The 24,088-nt window shown below is 39.6% G+C and overlaps 1 protein-coding gene across 1 annotated transcript in view; it reads right to left on the reverse strand.

Moving 5' to 3' along the window:
- The window catches only part of phactr3a (phosphatase and actin regulator 3a), a 65,465-nt gene extending 41,788 nt beyond the window's left edge, over positions 1–23,677 (reverse strand). Inside the window, exon 1 of the mRNA XM_052091965.1 lies at positions 23,363–23,677. Within this exon, the coding sequence (XP_051947925.1) occupies positions 23,363–23,468 (106 nt within the window). The 5' untranslated portion in view covers positions 23,469–23,677. The remainder of the gene's footprint in view (positions 1–23,362) is intronic.
- Between the last annotated feature and the right edge of the window lie 411 nt (positions 23,678–24,088).

A 24,088-nucleotide genomic window follows, 5' to 3' on the forward strand; every position in this document is an offset into this window, starting at 1 on the left:
ACAATACATTTAAAATTATAGTAATTTATTAAATAAAAGTTTTGTACAACCATACCTTTTATAGTATTCACTCAGGAACACTCATATCTTCATTAATTATAATTTATAAACACCCCTTTAAGACTTTATGGCCTCTTGTGTACATCTATTATTTATCACCATAGTGAATGGAGGCACTTTCAATAAATACTTCAAATCAGATTTGCTCAATTTATGTTTTGTCTCAAGTATACTGTATAATGAAACACTGTGTCTCGCTATCTTAACTTAGCCTGGAACAAATTCAAACACAGGAAGCAATGAAAGGCAGTTAAAGACATTAATTAAGGACACAAAATCCACAAGAGAGAAGCTGTGTACTAGATAGTCATTGTGGAAAGTGTTTTATCTCTTGCAGCTGCTGAGCCTCTCTGAACACCGTATTTGTGGCAGTAATCTTGCCCTGTGTGTCGCTCTCTATGGTGCTGAAAACATCACTGATTAACCTGCCATACAGAACGAGCCTTCCATTGGCCCATATTATCCACAATACACATCTACTGCTGCATATACTTCAGAAATATTTACAGTAATAACAGAACAGGCCAGAGTTTTTGAAATGCTAAAGTTGTATGTAAAATACAGAGATTTATTCCCTATATGCATAAAATGTTTTGTGCTCAAAACAAGTTAAGCTCTATCAAAAGCACTTGCGACATGCTGTCTATTGGCACAGACAATAATTTTGACTCATCCCTCAGTTACGGAGTATACAGAATTGCACTTACAATGGAAGTGTATTTAATTTAATAAGTGTAAGTTATTCTACAGGGTTTGTAACAGCATTTATATACATTTTCCTGTACAAAAATGTGGTTACTTGAGCTGAAGAATTGTCTAAATCATCCTTTTAGTAGTGGAAATATTCTTCTAAGGGGATGAACTTCTGTAGAGCACTGTATGTTTTGGCCTTTAGAATTACAGCTTTTTTCCAAAACCATGGAAACATGGGTAGTACTTGAAAATTGTCATAGACTTACGAGTGCTATGGAGTAATCATGGAGCGCATATGAGCATCATAAGCAGGTTTGGGGAGTAATGGAATACATGTAACGGGATTACGTATTTAAAATACAAAATATAAGTAACTGTATTCCACTACAGTTACAATTTAAATCATTGGTAATTAGAATACAGTTACATTCAAAAAGTATTTTGATTACTGAAGAGATTACTTTGTATTTTATTGTCATTTGTTTCATTTAATATTTAGTCTTTTCAGATGGAAAACATTTATACATATAAATGATGTGATTCAAAGTGCATTTGAACAGCAGTGAAACACTTTCTTATGATGTGTTACATTCAGAGCAGACAGAGAAGTACGTCTGAAGTAAGTTTGGAGCACAAGAAATATAAATTAACCTTGTGTAAATTGTCAGCTTTACGCTAAGCTAAAATACTATTTCTATCCATTTTACATGCACATGTAACCAGACATGATCATATTTTTTTATCAAGAAAATTCACGTTAGATCATAAATATTTTTATTTTCATTACAATTTCCCCCAAACTGCACTAAGTTAAAGGATCTTCTCTCACTTAAACAACTCTCAAAATAAAGTGCTCTGTGACTGTAAGTGAAGGCAGACAAGGAGAGAGGATCCAAATGCAGGGCTTTATTGAATAACAAAAAAAACACAAACAAAGAAAACATCCACGATGGGAAAAGGTAAACTAAATGAGGGAAAAGGTCAAACAAAACACGGAGGGCATACAAAGGGTTCAACGGGAAGTACATGAAGACAGAGAGCACGGGTAACAGGCGTCCACGAACATCAAAGACCGACAGGGGAATGGAGAAATAAACAGGGTTATATACACAGAGGTGATGGAACTAAACGATAAGCAGGTGAACATAATGAGTGAGTGCTAGCAGGTGGTGAGGGCAAGGAAAGATGGGAAGTGTAGTTTTCTTAGACAGGGACTAGTGAAAACATGGGCCGGACCACAAGGAAATTGACATGGAGTGTGAAGTGCTGAGTAAAACAGAAAACACGGGACAGACAACACAGGAACGTAACAGACTGGAAAGAGGTAGAAATAACAATTAACTGCAAATGAGTTGTTTTATATAACAGATGTCAATTTCCACTATTTTTATAAATTGACCTTTTTCTCTTTATTACTCGTCTAACAAAACAATTCCAAAGATCTGAACAACTGAAGTGTCCAATACGCTCAACTTACGTTAGATGTCCAAATATCAGTTGTAAAACTGAGCACTGCTTCGGGAACAGCTTGCATACCTGTCAACACTCCCGTTTTTCCCAGGAGTCTCCCGTTTTGTTATTTCTCCCAAAAAAACTCCCATAATTTGTATGGCCCAAACCACGTTATATGAATAATCAAATCAATATATTATTCCAAGGTGGTCCAGTTGCCAGATCTTGTATGAAAAGCATCCTACTCACACAATCGACACATCATACACATTACAAATCATTTATGACCACAATCTGGCAACCTACAACCCAGCTGCGTTGTTGATATCCGCGCAGGCAGTAGACGCGGGATGTTAAATCAAGCATCACTGGTAGATGGGAGAGGAAGACTCAGCTGGTGCTCCGGTGAAAAAAACAAAATATACATGTAAACAGCTGAATGGAAGAATTGAATTTCATATCCCGAAGCCATATCGACAGTGCCCACGCCTTTTGCAATGTGTGTCGCACTGATTTTTATATCGTACACGGTGGGAAAAATTACGTTAAATCACAACGGCACAATTTGTATGTATTTAGCCTGCCTCTGCCATCCAGCACCCCCCTTCCCCTCTCCCGGATTTGTGTACCCAAATGTTGACAGATAACAGGCTGCGTGTGTTACATGACACGAGATTAAACAACTCGGGCAACGCGACGTCGGAAAGTACCTCATACTCTGTATCGAGGAAATGTATCAGATTTCTGAACCCTCTGTCCTCAACTATGGAGAACAGCTGGTCATCCAGGACCATGAATTCCATAATTTTTGCTGCTCATACCAACGAATGATAGGAGAGGCTCCTGACTTGTGGCTGGCTCTGAGCTCTGGCAAGCTTTAGCCGCTTTCACTTTTTAGCTTCTTTTTTAAAATGGGCATTTTCAGCTGGGTGATGGTGTTATAAATGTCTAATTAGGTTTGTTGATCCGAAAGTTATTGTGGTGGTTCCCCCACGGTTTACTTTGGCCGTACAATTATTACACATTTCGAACTTTATGTATTCTTCACTCACACAGTGAAGATCTCCCACGCCAATGACATGTTTACATGCGGCTGTGACATTATTGCCTGCGCCGCTGGCAACAAAACGGAGAAATGCACATGAAAATGGAAAGTATGTTCATAACTTTGCATGTAGAGAATGCTCGTAAGAGTTAAGATCCATTGTTATCTGAAAACGTTGCCCAGTTTCATAAGCGAAGTTTTGTGGATATAAATTTTAAAACAGTGTGTATTTTAACATAAAACAGAATGACCCTCAAGATATTTTGACATCCATGTCAAATGGATGATATTCCTGACTCAAAAATTAATAATACTTTTAAAAGATGATGTGTTTAAAAACATTTTTGAAATTAATGATTAAGTAGTGTATATGTGTAAGCAGATTATTTAAATACCTTTAATTTGATGGTTACACCGCTTGACATCTTAAAGTCAATCGATGTCAGGGTTGTATGTGTTGTTGTTCATGTCTTTTACTTTGATAAATTTGTTCCATGACATATTTGTTCCTGTTTCCTTGTTATGTGATCTTGTCATGTGTTTCCCATGTTCTTGTGTCTTGTCCCCATTGGTTCATTGTTTCTGTGGGTTGTTAGCAGTCACGTTATCTTGTTTAGAGTCCTAAGTGTTCATTGGTTTTCATTGTCATGTGTTCTCCCTAGTCCAAGTATTTAACCCTCATGTTTGCCATTTGTCCATTGTCGAGTATTGTTGGTGTAATGTTAGTTCTATAGTCAAGTCATGTTAACATTTTGTTTCATAGTCAAGCCATGTCAAGTCAAGTTCATGTTTATGTTTTGTTCACGTTGAAAGTTAGGGTTCTTGGTTATCACTTTTGTAAAGAAACTGCACTTGGGATCATCGCACTTCATTGTCATCGTCCTGCGCCTACCTTGTTGCCAGCCAACTTTACAGAATACTCGACCCACCAAGATGAACCCAGTGGTTCAGTTACTTCACCTATGCCAAGAAAAGTTTTCCATTTAGGAATATGTTGAGAACATTTGTGCTCTGGCCTGCAGGGTCGATTTTAATAAGATTACCCTCAAGGACTGTTTTCGCTTTCGACTGAATGAGCCAATCTCTTCCCTGATGCCAGATAGTCAGAGTACCCACAGCCTGGCTCAGTATATCGACCTTGCCCTACTAATGTGATTCATCGTTCACTGTGAGGGAGGTGGCCGCCAAGCCCAAGTGCCACATCATGGCCGCCAAGCCAGAGTGACGCATCATGGCCGCCAAGCCAGAGTGCCACGTCATGGCCGCCAAGCTTGCGTGCCACCTTCTGCTCCCTGCCATGTCACAGCCACGGCTGAGCCTGCTCCCTGCCATGTCACAGCCACGGCTGAGTCTGCTCCCTGCCATGTCACAGTCATGCCTGAGTCTGCTCCAGGTCATGTCACAGCAACACCTGAGCCTGTCACAATAACGCCTCTGTCTGCTTCACACCATGTCACAGCCGAACCTCAGTCTGCTCCATGCCATGTCACAGCCACGACTCTATCTACTCCATGCCAAGTCACAGCCATGTCAGAGACTGATTGATGCCGTGTCACAGCCAAACTTCAGTCTGCTCCATGTCTCAGGCTCACCTCTGGTCAATGAGCCAACGCCCAAGCCAGCAATGCTCAATGAGCCAATGCCGACGTCTGCCAAGGCCAATGAACCAACGTTGCAAGCCTCATCCATCCCAGAGCCTGCGTTGCAAACCTCGTCTGTTCCAGAGCCATCTCTCACTGGGCTATTTCAGTTGGAATTGGTTCCCGCTCTTGTGCCCACCCTGAGTTCTCCTGATCAACCGGTTCCCCCCAAGCCACCGGCTTGATCATCACCCTCTGAGATATCCCAGACACAGAGAACTTTCGAACCTCTGACTCCGCCTAGACCCTCCAAGCCCTGGCTCCGCCTTGGCCTGTCGATCCCTCGACATCACCTCGGCTCTACGTTCCCTTGGCTCCACCAGGGTCCTTCAGCCTATCGGCTTTACCGGGGTTCCTCGTCCCTTTAGCTCCTCCTTGGTCTGTCGGTCACCTGGCTCCGCCTTGGCTCTGCGGTCCTCTGGCTACGCCTCGTCTCTCCAATCCTTCAGCTCCACTGGGGACCTCCATCCCTACAGCTTCGCCTTGGTCCTCACCCCCACCGGCTCCGCCTCAGTCTTCCAATCACCCAGCTCCGCCTTGCTCCTCCGGCGCCGCCTTGGTCCTCCCTGACTCTGGCTCCACCCTGGCCCTTCGAGTCTTCGGCTACTCTCCGGGTATCCAGTTCTCCCTGGTTCCACCCCTTGAGCCTCTAACGGCTCCGCCTTCCATGGCTATGCCCCTCAAAACTCTCATGGCTCCACCCCCCAAGGGCTCTGCCCTGGTATCTTGCTCCACGCCATGTCTTCACCAGACCACGCTCCACACCTTGTTTCACCATGTTTCCATGTCCTGCCACATAACCATGTCAAGTCACCATGCCCCCAAAAACAAATATATGAAACAAACATGGACACAAAGATACAATTTTAACAAGTATGACGCATGTGTTTTAAACTAGATTTATTTATTTTATTTAATATTATATTTCATGAAATATGAAAAAGTTCATATTTATAATCTCGGAAAACCTTTTTTATCAATGACCAAAAAATTATTCCTGTTTGGTTTTATCATCCAAAAGACGAGTTTGAATAATTTTCTACAGTAATTGACAGCATGCGACAGATGCTGTCAATAGAGTGTATAGAATATATATATATATACAGAGTGTAGCCTTTACAGAATCACAGAATGATGCAGTGATAAACGTATCAAAACCACATCTCAAAAAAGCAGTTCTGATTCTGATGTGGGTATGTTCGTAATGGTTTAGAATAGAAATACACCCCTGTGTTTGCATTGAATCTCCCCAACCATATATTTGCTCTTTAAAGATTCTACATTGACTCTCTGGTGAGTCACTGTTAAGTCAGTTTCACCACTCTGTGTCTCTTCATTGTTGTCTTTTTTTTCACCTCCCCTCCCCCATTTCCCTTTTCTCACTCCCACTCAATCTCTCTCTTACTCTATCCCTCCCCTGACTCCATCCTATTGCCTATAAAACCGCATTACACTCAGGGTTTCACTTACTGTTTAACGCAAACAGACATTTAAGTAACTTCATCTCATCAGGCAGCTCTGAAATTCTTTGAATCGCAAACGGCACAATAAACCCCGACTCAGTTGAACAATGCCTCTCTCCAAAGCAGTTATGCTCCAGCTTATGAATGAGGAATGAGGTTTCTGAAATATTTCAGATGGTTCTGGTATGCTGAATGTGAGCATTCCTCATTTTCCATTCAATATTAACTACATTTCCTCTCCCAAATGCTCAGCAAAACTCACTACAAGCTGAGCCAAGATACTCAAATCTGTTGACTGCACAATACATGAGAAAACTGCAATGATCAGGATTTGTGTGGGACACTAAATAACCAAGTTTCCACTGTCTGGCAAAATGAGGGCATGCTAGTGCATGCCAAGGCCAGTTGCATTCCCATTGTCACTTCCGGGTCTTTATCATGCCTTCTGGGGCATACCGATTACACTTGGGCCAAGGAAGGCCAACTGGGGATTGAGACGTAGTGGTCAATGTCAAAGGTGAACATTCGCTGAGTCAGGTCTTGCTTTCCACCAAGCAAAGACCAAAATAAGCAAATATATGGCAGCTTCAGTTACCACCATGTTGATTTGGTTAGCTACTCTCTAGAGTCTGATACCTCAGGTTGAGTTTCCCTCTTGCTTGTTAAATGGGTGGAGTGTATGACGCTGGCACCAGGGCGGCATATTAAGGATGGGTTTTAGAGAAATGCTTTGGGGCTAATTGCTGATGGTGGGAATGCAGATCAATACTGGTCTCGAGGCTATTGGCCCCAGATGACAAGTTGATAGCCCTGGCTCGCACTGACCCGATAGTGGAAACGCAGCTATTGACTCTTATATTCACTTCCGAAGGCCTCACGCCCTGCTCCCACCCTCTTAATATCTAACACCCTCTTTGGATATATACACAACTGAATCGGTCAAGCTAATTCGAGGATTGCCACAGCAGTAATCAAACTATGATTGACTATGATCCTGACTGTTATGTTTAAGCTTTGTATAATTAAACAGTTCTGCTTCCGTGCGTTCCCGCTCACACACACAAACTCCAAAATATTTTTATACCTCATATAAACTTTTTACCTCAGACATATACACAACTAAAAAAGACGCACTGTCAAACGCCTAATCTGGTTTCAGTTCTATCTCTTGGGAGGCCGTTGAGCTTGTTGCTGTGTTTTGTTTTCAAGCCTGAGGAGAGCTAGAAGCCAGTGAACTGTGGTTGACAAGGTCAGGTCTTGTCTCCTCTTGAGCACTATGCTGTGCATATGCCTTAGTTTGCATTGAGGAAAGACATTTTCAAGATGGAATGGCACCAAAAGGATTTCTTTAAAGGCAGAGGAATAATCGGAAGCATTGATATGTACATGAAATAAAGGTAACCACACTCTGGTTGTTTACTAAGGCAAGCATCAGTTTTACTATTGATCATACTTAAAGCCAAAGTATACTTGGTTTTCCACTTTCCAGATAGGATCGTACACAGTATGCGTGATGTGAATTTTGTCATCAGCACAGTCTGAGCAGACTGCCAGCTGTTGACTACTATATGGTTATCACAAAGCACTCGTAGTGTGCATGCATCAGAGTATGTGAGTGGAGTGGAGCGTTAACAATTTCCACTCTGCGCTAAAAACATTCTTTAATCACTCTGCTCCAGCTCCACTCCAGGTTGTCTAGAGCTGTTGGAAAAAATAGTTTCAACGATCCATCGCGATTCATACTCAAAAGAATCAGAATCAATTCTGAGTTCAGTTTAAATCACGACAGAGCAGTGGTGCGCGCCAAAGACAGATGTGGAAACAAAGACGCGAGTTAAGTGCATACACTAAAGTCAAGTGCACAAACACGACTGTTTGCAGACCAGCTGTATCAAACACATGAACATTTGTGCCGAATGAAACTACGATCCCAAGATTCTTTCACAAACCACGCACATAGCAATGGGAGAGTTTAATCATGATAAGAAGCCAACAAACAACATGAAAGACGAGCTTGCACCCATAATTGCACTGATTTGCACACAAAGAGGGAAAACGCAGAATAAAATAATGACGAGTCAGCGGTTCGGGAGATGTTGATGATGTTTTAATTTAATTATTTTAATTATTCCTAACAAACTTCTTAATTATCTCATGCTTTTTTTGCTGCACAGTAAGCTTCTGCCTAAAACACTCAGGCCCTAAGATCTCAAATAACGTGCTAATTTGCTTGTGCAATATATGAAATTGCGTCTGCCTGTCCTGCCGTTTTGCTTGTGATTTACTAAGAAATCTTTAGCAAATAACTACATGTGAAAATATGTTGGACACACTTTCCAAAAGGAGGCTTTTGCATGTGGTACTTGCACCAAATGCAATTACAGTTCAGCTCTCAATAAATATCACTTTATTTATATTCAATATGGCATTTACATGTTTATTTACAGGATTGTATAAAGACCCTACTATTTAACAAGTGCAAGAATAGTTGATGAGAATGTACATAAAATGTTTATTTGAAATGTTCATAAATCACAAAGAAAATACAATAGATTATGTACATGTTAAGCCATCGCATCACTGATATATACTTAAATTAAATCTGAATTTCAAACCGCTATTATCTTGACCATGGCAAAGTTAGCTGCACACGAGACAGACATGGGAGCACCATGGTACAGAACTTGCTCCCTGTTCATTTCACAGTATAAAAATAAAATCTGTTTGGCATACACGTGCGTATTGACCTGCCTACTGGAAAGAACCGCCACTTAAAATATTTCCAAATATGTTTTCAAAGTCTCCTTTTTGTCACAATGACAGCATGATGCACAGTGCAAATCAGATTAATACCTGCCATTCATTCATATTAACTTACTCTCATATAGTTTCTGATTCTGAAATGACTTTCAGGCTTGATAAATCACTTTGCGGGAGCAATTGATACATTTGCATCTAGACCTCCATTTATTATGTGCATTTGGAGGCCCGCCTCTAAATTGCATATTCATTTCGGAGAAACACGCAAAAATTGCCAAGATGTGCTATTTTGCACAAAAAGTAGAAAAGACTATGTTATTGAATCAGGAGGTTGAAAGTTCTTGCTGAAAAACGGTCTGTGCTTACTGATATTTGGACCACTGCCCCCAGTGGCTGAAGCTGGAGTGTTGTTGAACGTATGGGCAAATTTGAGCTCCAGCTTCCATGTGAAATGTCCACAGAGGGGTGCCAAAAGCAAGTTGTACTGAATTTGTATTGTTAATGATGTAATACAGTCAACAGGAGTCCACAGCATATGGTACATGTATTTCTTTAATTCTACCCCCTACCCAAACCCCAACCCTAAACCTTGTTGTTATGAGCCTGAGTCATTTTGATGTTTACTCACTGATTCCATTCTGTCCTGTGTATTGTCTGTGTAGGTGCATGTGCTTATTTGTGTTACAGGTGGGCAGATCTGGTGATAATTTGTTGGAGGCTCCGATTGGTTCTCCTCCACACCTGATCCACATATAAGAACCGCCCCAAACACTCAACAGGAGGCCCCACTATTGTGCCATTGTTGATTGTTACCACTTTGCTATTGTTTTATTGTCTATTCTAGAGTGTATCAGAGAGTTTGCGAGTGTTTATTTGGAATTGTGCAGTGAGTGATATTAGGAGATTGTGATTTTGAACCTTTTTATCCTTGTTAACTGACCCATGCCTGTTTGACTACGATTTTGGATTCGGATTGTTCTGTTTGCTACGGACTTGTACATTTAGGTACTGTAAATATTTTTGTCTAAATAAGGGAGGTAGGGGTTTGACGCCATTTTATTTTGTATATCTTTTCACATTGTTTTGGGATAGGGAGGTAGGTAAGTTTAAATTGTATTTTGTTTTCTTTTGTTTTAGGAATTGTAGAGGTTTAACAAAAGATTGTTTTGTTTGTTATTTTGGCCTTGTCTGCCCCTGACGCTAAAAACCCTTTTGGAAATAAACGCATGTTATTTTTGATATCTCTCTGGTAGTTTGACTTATTCCTTTTCCTGTTACGGCCGACCCCTAGTGGTCGTAACAGAAATTGGGGGCTCGTCTTAAAAGAAAGTTTCCAAAACCTAGTTGGAGTTTTCGTCATCGCTTGACTAAGAATTCATGAAATTTGCTTTGTTTGTTGTTGTTGTTTGGCTACTGGTTTTCACTTTAAGGGGAAGGGAATTTGGAATGGCCTCTAAATTTGAACTAGAGAAATTTGCGATTCAACCAACGTTGCAACAGTTAGACATCTGCCGCAAAGATGATCTGTTTTCGATTGCGGATTTATATCAAGTCAGAGTTCCTCGTGGTGCAGTGAAACGGGAGATTAAGGATGTGATTTATAAACACTTGGTGGAGCACGGAGTTTTGACGGAAGAGGGAGAGTCGGCGGGTGTTGCATTTCGGTTGCCGGTTTCCGCAGGTGAGGGTGAGAAACCCAAATATGAGGAGCTGGTCAGCATAGATCCTGTCGATCTACCTTCTCCGCAAGATCCTTTACTGGCGATCAAATTGAAAGAGTTGGAGGTGGAGCTGGGCAGACAGCGTTATGAGAGTCAGCTGTTGCATGTACGCACAGTTGAGCTTGAAACAAAGCGAGATATCAAGCTCAAGGAGCTGGAGCTTGAGCTCAAAACTAAATCACCTGTTCACCCCTCAGCTGTTGATGCGCCTGGCGTGAGCATGACTGTGTCATCACCCATCATTGCTTCCACGCCGAGTCCTATTCCTGCACCTCGACGCAACCCACAAGTAAGTCAACCTGTATTTGACATTAGTCGGCAAATTGCACTACTCCCATTGTTTCGAGAGAGCGAGGTTGACACTTATTTTACGGTTTTTGAGCGAATTGCCGCCACATTAAAATGGCCGCGGAATGTTTGGCCACTGTTATTGCAATGCAAGCTTGTCGGTAAAGCTCAAGAAGTCTGTTCGATGTTAACACTTGAACAGAGTTTGGAATATGATGTGATGAAAAATGCTGTTTTGCGCGCTTATGAGTTAGTCCCCGAAGCATACCGGCAAAAATTCCGTAGTCATGTAAAAACCTCTAGTCAAACATTTGTCGAATTTGGGAGAGACAAAGCAAATTTGTTTGAAAAATGGTGCGCTGCTAATAAGGTGGTCACGTTTGAGCAGCTTAAAGAGCTAATACTGTTGGAGGAGTTTAAGAATTGTTTACCAGAGAAAATCGTGGTGTACTTAAATGAGCAGAAAGTTTCCTCTCTTTCTGAGGCTGCTGTTTTTTCTGATGAGTTTGTGCTTACTCATAGAGTAGTGTTTTCGTCTTCAAAGCGTAATTTCCCTGATCGGGCTCGCAGTTCTAAGGATACCGCCACGGTACCTAAGAACGTTTCTACCGTAGTCGATAGTGAAAGCCGTGAATGTTTTTATTGCCATGAAGTCGGTCACCTCATTGCTACTTGTCCTGTTTTGAAACGCAAAGGTATTAGGAAAGCAAATCCTTCGAGAAGTGTTTCATTGGTTGAACGACAGGTTTTGGCACCCGAGCATGTATCTTTGGATACAGTGATTGAGTCTACTTTTGAACCATTTATTTGTGATGGAGTTGTATCATTGAGCGAAGATGAGTCTGAAACGAAGCGTATCCGCATCCTAAGGGATACCGGCGCTGCACAATCATTTATTTTAGAAAGTGTGTTATCATTCTCTAAACAATCAAGTTGTGATTCCGATGTGCTAGTGCAAGGCATTGATCTTGCAGTAGTTAAAGTTCCTTTGCACAATGTGTTCTTGCGATCTGGAATCATTTCGGGAAACGTTAAGCTGGCAGTCCGAGCTGAACTACCTGTGAAGGGTGTATCGCTCATTCTGGGGAACGATTTGGCTGGTAAAAAAGTCTTCTGTCTACCTGAGGTAATAGATGTTCCTAATGTGAACGAGGAAGATGTGTTGAAGGATGAATTTCCTGATGTGTTTGGTACGTGTGTGGTGACACGAGCTCAAGCTTGTAAATTTAAGGAAATGGTAGATCTTTCTAATTCCTTTATGTGTGCTGATGATTTTGTCCAGTCAGAGAAGGAAGCTGAGGCAGTTGAGATAGATGTGTGTGCACTTCCTAATGTGGATTTATCCTTTGGTAAGCCACAGTTAATTGAAGCACAACGTGTTGATCAAACTTTGAGTCACTGTATTGCAGTTATTGTTGACCCATCTGTGCTGTCAGAGCATTTTGTGGCGTACTACCTTGAAGATGGTGTACTGATGCGTAAGTGGACTCCAAGGCACGCAGATAATGACTGGAGCACTGTCTTTCAAGTTGTTGTCCCGAAACCTTACAGGGAGCAGGTAATGAGTGTTAGCGCACGATCATGAACTTTCTGGTCATGTTGGTATTCGGAAAACTTACGATTATTTATTGAAGCATTTCTTTTGGCCTTCGATGAAGTCAGATGTAGTCAAATTTTGTAAATCCTGCCACGCTTGTCAAATGGCGGGCAAACCAAATCAAGTGATTCCCCAGCCCCACTAAAGCCAATACCAGTGCTGGGTGAACCATTTGAGCGAATTTTGATTGACTGTGTTGGTCCATTGCCCAGAACGAAGTCTGGAAACGCTTATCTTTTAACGCTAATGTGTGCGTCGACCAGGTTTCCTGAGGCAATACCGCTACGTTCCTCAAAGCTCCTACGATTGTCAAGGCAATTGTTAAGTTCTGCACTACATTTGGAATGCCAAAATACATTCAGTCTGATCAAGGCTCCAATTTTATGTCCAGAGTGTTCACGAAGGTAATGAGACAGTTAAATATCAAACATCAGGTATCAAGTGCGTACCACCCTCAGTCACAAGGTGCTATAGAACGCTTTCATCAAACATTAAAATCAATGCTTCGAACCTTCTGTGTTGACCATGAAAAAGAATGGGATGAGGAGATCCCACTCTTGTTATTTGCAGTTCGAAATACTACCCAAGCGTCACTCGGGTACAGTCCCTCTGAGTTAATCTTTGGACACACTGTTCGTGGTCCATTGAAAATTTTGCAAGAGCAAATTCTTTCTTCTAGACATCCATCTCAAACTGCCAGTGTCCTAGATTATGTCAGTGCATTCCGTGAGCGACTACACACTGTGAGGGAGTTGGCAAAAAGCTCACTTCGGTTCAGTCCAAACCCAAATGAAAACTCGCTATGATCAAAAGGCTGTACAGCGTTCTTTTCAGACTGGAGACAAAGTTCTCATTTTACTTCCAGTGCCAGGTTCAGCACTCCAAGCTAAATTTGCTGGCCCTTATGAAATTAAGGAGAAGCTAGGAGATACTGACTATGTTGTTAATACCCCTGACCGTAAAAGGAAGTCACGAGTTTGTCACGTTAATATGCTTAAGGCATACGTGTCGCGTTCGATTCTAAGGAGGTTAACATACCTGTTGCTACCGTTGTACCAGTTACTGTGCCCTTGTCTGAATATTCACCTGAAAGTGATGATTTGAGAATGAATAGTGCCTCGTTCTTGTCTGCTCGTTTACCAAATTCTGAAACTTTGGCAAACTTATCAAAAAAATTGTCACACTTATCTTTATCTGCCCAGGCTGATATTACCAAACTTATTGGTAGGTATCCGACCTTGTTTAATGATTTTCCCTCAACTACCCATGTAATAAAACACGATATAGATGTTGGTCTGCACGTCCCTGTGAAACAGAATGCTTACCGTGTCAACCCAGTTAAAAAAGAACTAATGAAGCAAGAAACTCAGTACTTGCTAGAACATAATTTAGCAGTTCCTAGTGCCAGTCCATGGTGTTCACCATGTCTACTCGTCCCTAAGTCAGATGGTAGCTCAAGGTTTTGTACCGACTATAGGAGAGTTAATGCTTTAACCAAAGCTGATTCCTTCCCGCTGCCTCGCATGGAAGATTGCATTGATCGTGTAGGTAACGCTAAATTTATGACTAAACTGGATCTGCTTAAAGGGTATTGGCAGGTGCCACTAACAGAGCGAGCATCTGAAATCTCTGCTTTTGCCACCCCTGATGTGTTTCTACAGTACCGAGTAATGCCTTTTGGCCTTCGCAATGCTGGAGCAACCTTTCAGCGTTTAATGTCCATAGTGTTGTCTGGCGTGTCTAATTGTGAAGCTTATCTTGATGATGTTGTGTGCTACTCAGATACGTGGGAAGACCATCGCAGAACCTTGGATGATGTCTTCAAACATCTGAGAGATGCTAATCTCACAGTGAACTTGTCAAAATCGCGAATTTGGTTGTGCCACTGTTACGTACCTAGGAAAGGAGGTTGGTAATGGTCAGGTTTGTCCACGTAACTCAAAAATACAAGCCATTCTTGATTTCCCAGTTCCTAAGACTAAGAGCTCCGTCGATTCCTTGGGATGACTGGATATTACCGCTGTTTTTGCAAGAATTTTTCTGACGTTGCTTGTCCTCTCACCGGATTGCTACGTAAGGCAGTCCCATTTAAGTGGTCTTTGGAATGTCAATTCGCTTTTGAAGCTTTGAAAACTTTGCTTTGTAGTGCCCCTGTTCTTGCTGCCCCTGTTTTGAACGGCCTTTCTTCTTAGAAGTAGATGCTAGTGGTACGGTCGCGGGGGCCGTCCTACTTCAGACAGATGCTGCTGGTTTAAGTCATCCAATTAGTTTCTTTTCAAAAAATTCCATAAGCATCAGCTTAACTACAGTACCATCGAAAAGAAGCTCTTGCCTTAATTCTCGCTGTCCAACATTTTGAAGTCTACATTGGTTCGAAGTGCACAGCCTGTTACTGTTTACACTGACCATAACCCTCTTATATTTCTTCAACGCATGTCAAATTCTAATCATCGTCTTATGAGATGGTCACTAATCTGCCAAAGTTACAACTTGAAGATATGTCATAAAAAGGGTATCGACAATGTCACTGCTGATTCACTCTCCGGGTCAATCAGTAAAACAGTGTATGTTTTATTTTGTGGGTAGGGGTGTTATGAGCCTGAGTCATTTTGATGTTTACTCACTGATTCCATTCTGTCCTGTGTATTGTCTGTGTAGGTGCATGTGCTTATTTGTGTTACAGGTGGGCAGATCTGGTGATAATTTGTTGGAGGCTCCGATTGGTTCTCCTCCACACCTGATCCACATATAAGAACCGCCCCAAACACTCAACAGGAGGCCCCACTATTGTGCCATTGTTGATTGTTACCACTTTGCTATTGTTTTATTGTCTATTCTAGAGTGTATCAGAGAGTTTGCGAGTGTTTATTTGGAATTGTGCAGTGAGTGATATTAGGAGATTGTGATTTTGAACCTTTTTATCCTTGTTAACTGACCCATGCCTGTTTGACTACGATTTTGGATTCGGATTGTTCTGTTTGCTACGGACTTGTACATTTAGGTACTGTAAATATTTTTGTCTAAATAAGGGAGGTAGGGGTTTGACGCCATTTTATTTTGTATATCTTTTCACATTGTTTTGGGATAGGGAGGTAGGTAAGTTTAAATTGTATTTTGTTTTCTTTTGTTTTAGGAATTGTAGAGGTTTAACAAAAGATTGTTTTGTTTGTTATTTTGGCCTTGTCTGCCCCTGACGCTAAAAACCCTTTTGGAAATAAACGCATGTTATTTTTGATATCTCTCTGGTAGTTTGACTTATTCCTTTTCCTGTTACGGCCGACCCCTAGTGGTCGTAACACTTGTCTTCGGTAGAGTAAAAATTGTGTCTTGCGAAAATGAAATATCCGAATCACAGTCATCATTGATTATGTGAACGTGATAACTTCGTGGTTACCACTGGATCAGAACCCAGATCTCCGAGGCTGCTCTCGCAATGTATTATCAGTCACGCCACAGAAAAAGGGAAACACATTTAAATTGATGCAAAAAGGTCTGATGGGAGATGCCGCTTGTCAGTAACTCCGCAGAATGGGGTCGATGTCAGAGTACTGGAACACTGGCAGCAACATGTCGACTTGTGTGATTATTTTGATACAAGACAGCTCATATTAGCCTGACAGCATCCCTAACCTACTCATATCATCAACGACAAAGCCAATAATGAAAGAAGCTTTATTGAAACACTGCTACTGCCCTTCAAGCTTGAGAGAATACTAAAAGCAGAATTCAACCCTTTAAAAGTACAAGCTGGCCACCATCTTCAGAAGAAACAATCACATCTAAAAACTGACATTTTACACACATCCTACTAAAGACGCAGAAGATGCATGAAAGCATGAAAGCAAAGAAATATCAAGGATATTTATGGGCCAGACCCTTTTTATCAGACACTCAGGCACTACACGGAGCTTGGTGAACAAGTGCTCGCACCAGCCAGTAAAAGAGAAGCTGATGAGTCATAGCCGACCTCAAAAAGCAGGCCTTTGAACGAACCCCAGTGCAATGCTGTGTGATATGGATATACAGTAGCTCAGTAAGAGGAAGAGACTGAGATTTTAAATGTCAGCATAGTTATGAAGTACATTTATTTCTTATTTTACTATTAAAATGTCAGTGCATGTTCTTCGTCGGTAACACTTTACAATAAGGTGCATAAACTAACAATAAACAATACTTTTACAGCATGTATTAATATTGATAAATGTTCATTTTAACATATACTAATACATTTTTTAAATCAACAGTTGTGTATGATAACATTAGTTAATGCACTAGGAACTTACATGAAATAACAATGAACAACTGTATTTTCGTAAACTAACATTAACAAAAATGTATCAGTGCTGTAAAAAAATGCATTGTTCATTGTTAGTTCATGATACCAATGCATTAAATAATGTTAACGAATGGAACCTTATTGTAAAGTGTTACTGCTTCATTCAAAGGGCATAAATAAAACTTAAGAAGCCATTTAAAGAAGCTATTAAAATGTGATTATTTTGGTAGAAAAGACTTGCAAAAAAAAAGGGTTAATTTTCATTCCTTTTATCAGGGGCAAGAATGTCATGCAAACTGAGAAGACATTTCAATGTGCAAAGAGGTGTGACGTGACTGGAGCATGTGGTGCATCATACTGCAGACACCCAATTTAAGGCTAAATCAACAGTTATTGTAATGAACTTAATTGCTACACGCAAATCCATTTGTAGGGGTCATGACTACAAATATCTTCCCGTCTCCTTATTCAGCCATTGAAGGCAGTTCGGCAGAGCTTTTAAGGTTAGCTCAACTCTGTGAGCTATGAGAAGTGTACATAGAGAATTATATGTTAGCAGTATAGACAAATGAGTTAATCCTTTGATGCATGACATCCATTCAAATTAGTTTTAACCATTCAGGCTGTAATGTACAGTAACATCCAAACCACTATAAGTGATTATCAAAGATAATTATATTTGACTGTCCTCTTTACATGCAATTTTGTTTGAAGTACAAAGAAACATTCAAGTTAAAGTGTGCAATTTTTTAAAAGTTAAAGGTGCTGTATGTAATATTTTTACAGTACTAAATCATAAATATGTAACATAACATATGTCTTTTTTTTTTTTTTTTTTTTGTCCACAATTTGGAATGCCCAATTCCCAATGTGCTCTAAGTCCTTATGGCGGCGTAGTGACTCGCCTCAATCCGGGTGCCGGAGGACGAACCTCAGTTGCCTCTGCGTCTGAGACTGTCAATCCGTGCATCTTATTGCGTGGCTTGCTGAGCATGTGGAGGCTTCACACTATTCTCTGCGGCATCCAAGCACAACCCACCATGCACCCCACTGAGAGTGAACCACATTATAGCAACCACGAGAATGTTACCCCATGTGACTCTACTCTCCCTAGCAACCAGGCCAAGTTGGTTGCTTAGAAGACCTGGCTGGAATCACTAATTTTTTATAATGTTTTGGCCTGTTTTATCCCGCCTACTGCCCACTCACCAATAGTATTTTGACACCGCCGGGTTGCCAGATTTGAAAAAGTTTGAACACTGCTTGCTGCAGCTATGGAAGCCAGCAAACAAACTGGATCAAAGATAACAGATTCCATCTGACCTAAAAATCCTCACCATCCATCTAAAAACCACCATGACCAGAGGTGTAGCAAAACAAGGATAAATACTGGAGATGCCTTTGGAAGATGGAGACAGCTTAAAGCCCAGAAATCCTTTAAAACATTCTGGCAATCCACATGAGCTTTGAGACTGGGGCGGGGCAGACAACTCTCCAACATTTTGAATTTGGACTGCAGTACCCATTTCAAATGCTTGTTTTCAATTTTACATATAGCACCTTTAAAATACCTGTATACTTTCTTCTATCCCAGATTAATATGCTCTCAAAAAAGGATTATTGCTGCTTGTTCAATTTACTTAATTAAAATGAACTAAAGCAACACAATTCTAGAACATTTGGTCACAACTTGGTTTCACTGCGTTCTATCCATTTAAAATTGTAAAATGGAAATTTACTTAATCCATTTGAGTTGGAAGTGGGACTACATGAATACTTGGATAGGGAGAACAATGTTGAAATGAAGTGTTATTTTATGTGTTTTTGAGCCAGTGTGTAGGAGGAGATTTGTTCATGTTTAAAAAGAGTGTCTGTTATGCTGGAGTTTTGGGGGTTACCATTGTGGTGAAGAATGGCTCTTGTGTCACTTTAAACTGACAGTGCAACAGCTTCACTGTTCTTACACTTAATAAAATGTATTAAGTTGGACCAACCAAAGAAAATGTATTAAATAAACCTTAGTAAATTCAGTTTGATGAACAAAATGAAGTTGAGTTAAAACTACTATAGCACATTAATTTAAACTAATATAACTAAATTATGTAGGCTCAATATAACTGATTTAATCTGAATGAAAGACATTCAATTTCTTGTAAAAACTTTCTACAATTCGATTAAGTAAGAGTAATGACTTAATTTTTTGAGTGTGCAGATACAACTACAAATTAGCCATTTGTAATTTAATTTAACCCAAAAGTTTAAAATAATGGTTCTATCAAAATTACTGTATGCCCTGCCTGTTTGAGCATCCCAAACAGCCTGACACAGCAATGTTGACTCAACCAATAGCATGAGATTGGGATGGGACTATCTGTTTACTGACCAATGGCAGAGCTGGGACAGTTAGGGAAACCTGTTTGAAAAAATTATTATTTTTGCAATTCCATTTGGTGAGGCTAGTGGCATAGAAAATACACACTTCAAGCTTTAATATTTAATAATTCATGCATCATAGGGTTCAATTAAACAAATCCGTCCTGCTACCACATGACATTTAGATTTCCACATAGATTAACAGTGCAATGACAGATCATCTTCTGGAGAATCAAGGTGCAAAAACAGCATCAACACAATCCAGTGTGTTAACAGACATCTGTGAGAAGTGAGATTTTCCATGCTCTTAAATTGTGATGCAATCTTCTCCTGGCTTGATGTGCATTAGAGAGAAAGACCACATATCGTTCAGGCATTTAATTAATGAATGTTGATCTCAGGAAGAGGATGATGCATCACCTACTGTGCCTAGAGTACCACTGGCGCTAGTCGATGAGTATCAGAAATCATTAGTAAACCCTGCCAGACTCACTTATTTACTCTCTCTCTTTCTTTATTTCTGTCTTTTTCTCACTATTTCTCATCTTGCAACTCTTTCTTAGCTTCATTGGTCTTCCCTTGTTTTTTTAGAATCCGGATCTTGTCACCTGTTCCTAGTGTTTCTGTTTTGGTTTTGTGTTTTCTCCCCATGTGTTCTCTGTCTCATGTTTTTACTAGAGGTGGGAAAAATTATTGATATGTTAAAGTTTCATTATATTTTTCCTTGTGATATTGGTGTGCAAATATCGATATTATTATTGACATTTTTCCACGTCAATATTGTGTTGATGCGACATGTTTTCTCTTTGCCAAATCGATCTAGGAATTCAACAACAGTCCCAAAACCAATATTAGTGTCATATTAAATAGGCAAACCTTTTAGGTGAAATCTATTATACTTTTGTGTGTTGAAACTATGTTGTAATAAATAATGTTCTTAAAAGAGTTTTGGCTCCTATTGTATTCATAAATACTATAGTTTATTTGTAGAAAGACTAGCTACATTGACCTAGGAAGAAAACAGGGAGTCATTATGGTCTTATAAGCATTTGGTTTAGCATTGCACATAGATAATAGGAAATATAATAGCCTCGTTTTGTAAACTGGTTTCCTTAAATCTGATGAGGACGAATGAGAAACACTGAGTGAAATATTGCAATATATCGTAGTTTTGAATCGTAATAAACAAAAAATTATCTAAATAATATTTTATATCGTGACCTAAATATCAATACTGTATCATATCGCCATTTATCTTGTGATTCCCACACATATGCCCCGCCCCCCTCATTTGCCTTTGCCTCCAGATTTCTCCCTCTTTACATTCCCCTTGAGTGCTCTGTCCTGTGTTAGCTTCTACCTCCTGTCCAGTCGTGTTTTTTCCCCTGCCGATCTGGTTAGTTCTCGTTTTCTATGTTTATTTTGTATATTTGATCAGTGCTAGTTTTGGGTTCTTTAGTTCAAAACCTGAGAAATCATCTGATTCGCGGTTCTCTCATTGACAGAGTGGAACTGCAGCGATAACTGCACATGTCATATTGAATCTGGTCTTTTCATCACTATAAATAGGAAAGGTTAACATGACACTTGCTCTCATCATTGATTGTTAGCACAGCCATGAAACCGAGGTCCCAACAGAATAAACAAACTAAAGGTAACACAGTAAGGGATTCATGGTCTTATAATCATTTAACTTCCAGACTGACAGAGATAAATTCCCATTTTCTCATTTTTTTCAGAAGAGAACAGTATTGCTTGATCATTCTGTATTATTTCCAGTTCACTACAACATGCAGCATCATGAATTTCTCTGTCACATTTGAACCAAAAGGCTTCTGATGACTGAAGCATCACAACCAAAGCTTGATATGTACAGGTGAATCTCACAAAAACATGCCCAGGTCCAGGAAAAATATTAGAAGTTATATTTTGCATAAAGAAATTGACACCTATATTAGGATCTTTAAGATATTAATAACACTTTCCAATAATGTTCCATTCATTAACATTAGATGATACATTAGCTATCACAAACTAACAATGAACGATGTATTTTTACAGCATTTATTAATCTTAGTTAATGTTAATTTTACATATACAATAGCTTATTCATTGTTAGTTTAGGTCTGTTCACAATGCATTAACTTATGGTAACATATACAACATTTTATATTTTGAAATTAACCAACATAAAAAGTAAAACTGTAAATGTATTGTCCATGTTAATGTAGTTAAACTAAATGTAACAAATACAACCTTACTGTAAAGTGTTACTAAGATAATTTGCATTGTGACATTATTTTCATGACAATTAAAGGAATATTTCGGGTTAAGCTCAATCGACAGCATTTGTGTCATAATATTGATTACCACAAAAAATTATTTCAACTAGTTAGAAAAAGTAAAAATTGAGGTTAGAGTGAGACACTTACAATGGAAGTGAATGGGGCCCATTTTTGGAGGGTTTCAAGGCATAAATATTAAGTTTATAATTTTATAAAAGCACTTAAATGAATTCTTCTGTTACAGCTTCTGTAATATTTGAGTTGTAAAGTCTTTAAAGTCTTCATTTTTTTGCTATGGACTACAGTTATAGGGTTTATATAGTAGCAGAGTTGTAAGACTGAATATAACTTCACACAGAAAAGGATAGTAAACAATTTCATCGCACTAAAAACATGTTAACACACATATTGTTTATGTCTTGAGGCTATATTAAAACGGTGAGTATTTTAACGTTTACTGATTGGCCCCCATTCACTTCCATTGTAAGTGATTGCTGTTTTTTAAAGAAAAGGAGGGACGAGTTTAAAGGATATTTTGTGGTAATAAATATAATGCCACAAATGTTGCCAATTGAGCTTAACTTGTTTTAAACCCTGAATATTCCTTTAAGCACATTCCCACTCAAATTATCATTACCGTAACATAGCCTTTTTATTATTATTATTTTCAATGTGGATTCTCTGATTCTCATTAGCTATTGTAATACAGCTTTTATTTATTTATTTTTTATTTCAGTAATACTGTAATTCAATCATTGTTTAATGTAAACCAGCATAAATTAAAGCCAGCAACAAATACGAATAACATGATGTTTAAATACTTTACAATTTTAATAATATATCATCATGTTATTCGCACCACAGTAATGATAATTATTTGGTAAAGAGAATGGGGGAAGCACTTAATTTCCATGAAAATAATGTCACAAAGCAAATAATAATAATAATAATAATAATGGTCTTATAATTAGGCTTCATTATGTTATCATTATATAAGTAACAAAATATTTGACTCTTTTATTTTGGGGTGAAATAGGACGGGCATGTTCTTGACAGGTGTCATGAGATTCACCTCTACTATGATGACAATAAAAACAAAAGCTAGCCTACTTCAGATCCACCAAATCCTCTATAGATTACATGAGATGTGCCTTTTGTTCATCATTAATAAAATATCTATATCAGTTTCTTCCTGTTACAGGAAGGTGCTGAGGACACCACTGACCTGCTCTACTGAAGCGGATGCGCAGTCTCAGTGCGGAATGAAGGCCATCGGCACATTTACCAAACACGCCAAGTCAATGTTGCCAAAGATCTCGTTTGAAACCTGTACCATATGTTCATATGAATACAGTGCATTGAAGGATGTGGCTCTGTTGAACGTGAGACAAAAGAGCGTATCCATCCTGAATGAAAAATCACATCTTTGTGTCTGCTCATTTTGAATTGTGCCAAAAATCACAGTTGGAACACAATCTGTGTAGCCTCCGGTCTACTGTGTTTTTCCATCTCTCCCTTTATGTTTCGTTATACTATAACAACACAGATCAATAGACCGATAGTCTCCTATGGTGCACCGATGCATTTGAACGAATCCGTCAACAGCGAGTCGGCAGACAGAGAATCAAATGCGGCGTAATTTGATTGATCACAGTCGAGTAGTCCGTTTATTCTAATGGCATCTCTAGACAATAAATGCATCATCTTACCTGCGCTGTGCTCGAGATCAATGCCAGTCTCGCTGAGGATGTTTGGGTCACTTTGAGATCTGCCTCTGTGCAGAACACATTTCTCTATTCCACCCGATGAAGCCATGAGGATAAAGAGACGGACCGATGAATGCAATATTGAACTCCCTTTCAGACCCGACGGTGAAGTGGATGCGTTGGTCTAAGAGCATCCAGCGGCAAGCATGGTGAATGTTACAGTGACTTTGTATTGTGTGTATAAGAGAGGGAGACTGACTGAGTGTGTGTGTGTGTGTGTGTGTGTGTGTGTGTGTGTGTGTGTGTGTGTGTGTGTGTGTGTGTTGAATCCACCTTTATCTTTCCCGCTGACAGGTGAGCATCATTTCTGATTAACAGGGTGTCTGTAAATGGCTTGCCTTTACAGTGCATCGTAAAATTAATCCATTCGTTCTCTTTGTACAGTTATTGGTCCAGAACCCTAACGGCAGTAAAGAGCGCCACCGCAGGCAGAGTGGTGTAATTACATTCAGCTGATGATGACGAAAACTGAGCGGTGTTCTTAAGAAAAAACGCCTCATTAATTGGAAAATTATTATTAATATCTAAATTTATACTTCATAACATCGGAAGCCGAGTGATAACTTCATTAGAATTAACCAGTCCAGCAGATTTTATAGAAGTCATATCTGAATAATAAAAAGATGAATTCAAGCGAGACTATTTTGCCTGAAGTGTTGTTGTTTTTTT

Source organism: Xyrauchen texanus, chromosome 25 (genome assembly GCF_025860055.1).
Source record: "Xyrauchen texanus isolate HMW12.3.18 chromosome 25, RBS_HiC_50CHRs, whole genome shotgun sequence".
Classification (NCBI taxonomy): domain Eukaryota; kingdom Metazoa; phylum Chordata; class Actinopteri; order Cypriniformes; family Catostomidae; genus Xyrauchen; species Xyrauchen texanus.